The sequence below is a fragment of the Rhipicephalus microplus genome, chromosome 2 (genome assembly GCF_043290135.1).
Source record: "Rhipicephalus microplus isolate Deutch F79 chromosome 2, USDA_Rmic, whole genome shotgun sequence".
NCBI lineage: Eukaryota > Metazoa > Arthropoda > Arachnida > Ixodida > Ixodidae > Rhipicephalus > Rhipicephalus microplus.
Genome location: NC_134701.1, coordinates 226,656,948 through 226,662,349, shown reverse-complemented (window position 1 = coordinate 226,662,349; position 5,402 = coordinate 226,656,948). Strand labels below are relative to the sequence as shown.

At 45.2% G+C, this 5,402-nt stretch overlaps 1 protein-coding gene across 1 annotated transcript; it reads right to left on the bottom strand.

Moving 5' to 3' along the window:
- Window positions 1-2,249: 2,249 nt before the first annotated feature.
- On the bottom strand, window positions 2,250-5,152 carry LOC119170350 (very long chain fatty acid elongase 7). The gene has a single exon (XM_037421488.2). It carries the CDS (start codon window positions 4,987-4,989, stop codon window positions 4,051-4,053), a length of 939 nt encoding a protein of 312 aa, XP_037277385.2. The 5' UTR covers window positions 4,990-5,152; the 3' UTR covers window positions 2,250-4,050.
- Window positions 5,153-5,402: the final 250 nt, after the last annotated feature.

The window sequence follows — 5,402 nt, the reverse complement described above, 5'->3', positions numbered from 1 at the left end:
TTATAGGATGCTCGATTCTTTGGCGCAATCTTCTTTTCTAACGGGTTAGAAGTACGCACACCAGCATGTCAGTGTTGGCGTATCACTCTAACACCACTCGTTATCACTTATGTCAACCTAGGTGAACGAGTCAGTTAGGATAAAGGGCAAGCGGCGCCTGCTCTTCGGAGTCAGGAAACTATTCGCTCAAAGCTTCCTTCTAACTAGTATTGTAAGTTATAAACACGTTGCATGTAGTGATCATGCATGACATAAACATCGATAAGCATAAAATGCAACCAAGAAAAATCACAGCCAATCCACGGAGTGGATTCGCTGTTGGCTACGCTGAAGGTATGGACTGCCCTAGACCATAAGGAACTTTGCCCCTATCAACATTCTACTTTGTGTTTCGAAAATAGTATGGAACTAAAGCCATATTTCAGTAGAGCAGTTGACAAGAGAGTACACGCTGACCACCATGACTGATGGTCAGTTTAACCTCATGAACGAGAACAAAATTCAGATGGAGGGAGAAAAAACGCCATTTTCAATAAATCACTTTTTGGGGCAGGACAATAAAGAGAAAAGAATAAACGTGTGCCGCCTATGGCTGCGACAGAAGGCGATGAACTTAAGTGTTCTATGGGGCAAGATGGCTCCGTGTCTGATTTCTCGCGTTTGCGCATACTTGTCATAGAATGATTATAGACTACTCGGGTATATCTTGCTGCAGACAATCAGATGCTTGCTGCTGCAAGCATCAAACGTGTCTTTTTGTCCATCAGCGTAGACACGAAGCGCCCAAAACAGAACACTTGACTTTGTCGTCTACTTTAACTTCTTGAGAAAACAACTTTATGAAGCATAACGTCTATTTAATACCATTTGACGAAGCAAAGTAACCATACAAAGGACAAGAAAACGTTTATTTATTTATTTCTTTATTTATTTATTTATTTATTTATTTATTTATTTATTTATTTATTTATTTATTTATTTATTTATTTATTGTACCCTCAAGGGACGAATGAATTCATTAATTAGGGCAAGCTTACAGCTCTACCCAAAAGGGCATGGAATGTGTTTACCTTTTCGGAAGCAAGAAATAGAAACATGAAGTGAAGGCAGTGAAGCTAGAATGAAAAATTAAGCAGACAACAGGAAACAGAAACAAAATTAGGAAAGAAAGAGAAGTAAACGTTTATTTTCGAAACAGTGCCCCGAGCAATGCCCGGTGTCAGCCTGAGGTGGGAGGGCTCCTTAGTCCAGGAACCCTCTGGCTTCTACTGCCCTCTTGGCCCTGGAGACGAGTTGTTGTTGGTCTTCCAGGTCCTCGAGGGCGAGCTTCGCCTCCCACGTTTCGGTTAGGTCTTCATTCGTCCGTCCTGCTTCATTATCAGTCATGTATTGTTGGAGATTACGTCTGGCAATACACTGGCATACAAGAAGCAAGTGTGCCAGGGTATGGGAAGATGCTTACAATGCATGCACGATCTCCCTGGTCACTGCCCTGCTTTTCTTCTTCTACTATTGTGTATGAATTTGTGCTAAAACATACATGCTTTGTTATTTAGTAGGGTGGCGTATTGGACAAGTTGTTACTTGGTCTTGAGGGGAATACCAACAGCACCAGAAGTTGGAAGAAGCAACCGAGACAAGAAAAAGACAGGGACATCCTTTTATACCTGTGAGCATCCTTCCTGTCCCTGTCTATTTTTCTTGTCTGGGTTGCTTCTGCTTTCTTTTGGTGCTGCTGGTATTCCCACTAATACACGCTGGGATATTTCTATTCCACCTTTGAAGCTTAGTTAAACCCAAAGTCTTTTTCAATAGCTACACTTTATAGCGGCTGATCTTCATGAGCTATTGAGACGTGGAAGTTAATTTTTAAAAAATATTGGGGTTTAAGGTCCCAAAACCACCTTACGGTTATGAGAGATGCCGGAGGGAGGTGCTCCGGAAATTTCGACCACCAGGATTTCTTTAACGTGAACCTAAATCTAAGCACACTGGCCTCAAGCATTTTCGCCTCCATCGGAAATAAAGCCGCCTGGATTCGATTCCGCGACCTGCGGGTCAGCAGCCGAGTACCTCAGCCACTAGACCACCGTGGCGGTTGAGAGGAGAAATTTGCTGAAGCCGCTGTTAACATGTCAGTGGGCGTGCAGATTAAAACGTCTATGCTCACATTGCAAGAAATCTTGTTAATTATTGTCATTATGCTCGAGGTAGTGTTCTTGACGAAAAAGAAAGAAAATTCTACGTCAATCTATGCGTAAAAGTTTTATTCACAAATGGTAAAACAGACATATACACGGGGAGTTTACTGACACAGAGGACGCACAAAAATTAAATGTTTCCTAAAGCCCATCATCACAGTTTGGGCACATAAATGAAAGTCAAAACTATAGTTACAATCTGGAACCGATAGCTCTTGCCCGCTTAACAGAAAAGCCAATGTGTCATTGCTGCTCGGAGACACTAACATCAACGTCACGGCATAACACAAAAGGCATTGCACGTTTCACTACTTCAACATTATACGGGAGAATAACAGTGTTGCCTCTAGCTATAGTTGGCACTTTCGTCGCAGAAACCATCGGGAATGCTAGGTGACGGTGCCATGGAGTTGATAGGGACATTCGTGTACATCACAACTGCCGACATTGTAATTATGGACACTTGTCAGAATACATAAAGACTTCTCACATACGAACTTCGTAAAAGCTCGCTCCCACCAATCATTGCGTGGAACAAACTATGCGCGCGTACAAAATGTCAGTACTGCCAGTAGCACCTTGTGTGAAAGGCTGCACAGCCCTTCGTAAGCCTCGGATACCAGCGAACGTAAAGCCTTCCATATATTCGGCCTGGGTTCTACCTGTATATAGCAAACCATTCATTCTTATAATACTGAGATATTCTTTGTCATTTCGTTCTTACGTGGTTCTATGAGCAAGAGGAGCACTTATCGCAATCAATATCATTCCACAGCGGAATACATGGTAAACATGGTAAAAAAAAACTTTACGTAGAGGCTTGAGCTACCGAGGCTCTTAGCTCAAGCGTAACCACACCAGAAGCATTGCCTCTCTTGATTTTGTTTTTGCTTTCTGAATATAGGAACATACAATTCAATGCTGATCACGCATTATAAGAGAAAGGTGTTAGCTTGCAGACTATCTATACTGATGGCAAATTGCAAAACGTCCATCTGCTGAGTTGCTTCTCAGACGTGTGAATAAATAAATGGGGAAGTGTAAACAACTTTAAGTATAAGCTGACACCCGTAACAACGATATCAAATAGAATTGAGAAAACCGGTCTAGCAAATGTCGACTGGGGGCACTAAAAGTGAAAATTTCAGATATTTTGTGACAACGAGCCATTCGTGACGACAGCCCACTTTTTATCATTTCTGTCAGATGTGCAATTTTCTAGGATTAACCTCTATGAAGCACGTAAAACAAAACAGCAGGTAGATTATTACAGTATGATGATGAAAACTAAATGAATTCATTTTTTTCATCAATGTGGGCGGCCGTTTTAAGCCCAATGCGCAGCACAGGTTTTCGCGTATTTGCCCACACATCTGGATAATCGTGCTTACATATCGATCCTGCAGTGAATAGTTGAATCGATTGCACTATCCCCTCGACTATCCATCTCCTTATCATATCCCAAGGACCTGGATTGCTTGCCTTGGACACCCATAACAACAAAAAAAAACGTCTAATAAGCTTTTGAAGGCCGAGACATCAGAAACCGAACACGACGTTGACACATGCACATGCAATGACGCAATGTTCGCTAGTGCAAAATTGACGCATAGGGTCATCTGGACGTTATTCGGGCAACATATATTTACACTTTCACAGCTGGCCATCTATAGTTCGTTTTGACAGTAAACGAAGAGCGACCCTGTGTAAGACACGCCGAAAGAACAGCGACTCTCGCACATAAACTAAAGAGATTTTCAAGGAACAGTAGCGCAAAAGACAAACACTGCGCTGTCAGTTCTCGCTCCAGATTTCTCGTCTCTGTTCACAAAACACGGACGCATCTTGGTCAAGCAACTTTTTTCGCATTGCCATTCGCAGTTATGTTCGCTGTGCCGTTTGTATTTCCATTGGCAGCTTCATTTCGATCTGCGGACCACGACGAAATATATTCGGGGCGTTTATGATGTCCATTCGCTGCCTTCTCAGCGGCGGCTGCCGTTTTTCTGGTGTTGTACGCCTGGATGTAGAAATTCACGAAGAGTCCAAGAACCAGCGCCACCTGAGGGATGGCGATGTAGAGAAGAATGGGAGGATAGCCGCAGTCAACGAATATGGGGATAAACGCATGCGCGATAATCAGTATGAACTGCCCAATCTGTAACCTTGTCAGGTACCTCTTCCACCACAGGTACTTCTGCACTGAAGGCCCTAGGCAGGCGAGAAAGTAGTACGTGTACATGATAATGTGCACGAAGGAGTTGATGCAGACGCCCAGCACCACCTGCCCGTCAGCGCCAAACTGCATGAACATCCAGCCGCTGAACACCACGATGGTGTGGTGCACCACGTGGAGAACGCTTATGTGCGAAAACTTCTTCCTCAAGATGAAGAACACGGTGTCCATGAAGTCGGCCACACGCACCCACAAGTACCAGTAGAGGGAGTCCAGTAGGCTCAACGCGTGAGGGTCAGTGCTGTAGGTGAGTCCTTGGCAGTAGGCGCTGTAGCCGGCTGCCCAGAAGGAGTGGTAGAAGATGCGCCACAGGAAGTACACGTTGGCAAGAACCTGGAATAGGTTGTATGCCATGACAGCTCGCTTGACAGAGTACGGCTGCTTGTTCTTCATGAACCGCGGTCCAAACGATTTGGCCGCGTACAGGTAGGAGCCCAGTAAGACCGCGATGTACATGGGGTTCTCCAACGTTATCCAATTTTTGGTCCGGGGATCACGTAGGGCCAGGATCGTGTCGATGGCATTCGCGGGCTTCAGGGTCAGGGACTCCATGGCTGTGGTGCTCGGCGGAGCTCGCGCGACGCGCGGCAGCAGTCTTCCCGGTTTTGGCAGGAGAGCTCGCGATATATGCTGCAGGCGTAGGCGCCTCGTCCGGAACACCACTAGGAACGCACGCCGGCTGTGATTGGAGTCGAAAAGACTTAGATTGGAAACTAGAGGAGGCGTTGCACGAAAAATACAAGCGTAAAAAACAGGGAAGGGAACTCAACTGCGTAAGCACGTGGTCGCTGATGTCAGCAGCAAAATTGCAGCCGTTGGTGGCGGAAGGGAAGAGAAAATCTTGGTTGTCGGACAAAGGACGATATAGAGAGAGCGAAAGTGGCCTGTCGCCCGTCTCCCTCACTCGTTGTCTAGCCTTGCTTCCGAGAGCTGTGTGCGTGTGCCGCCGTAACCTTGGTCCTTTT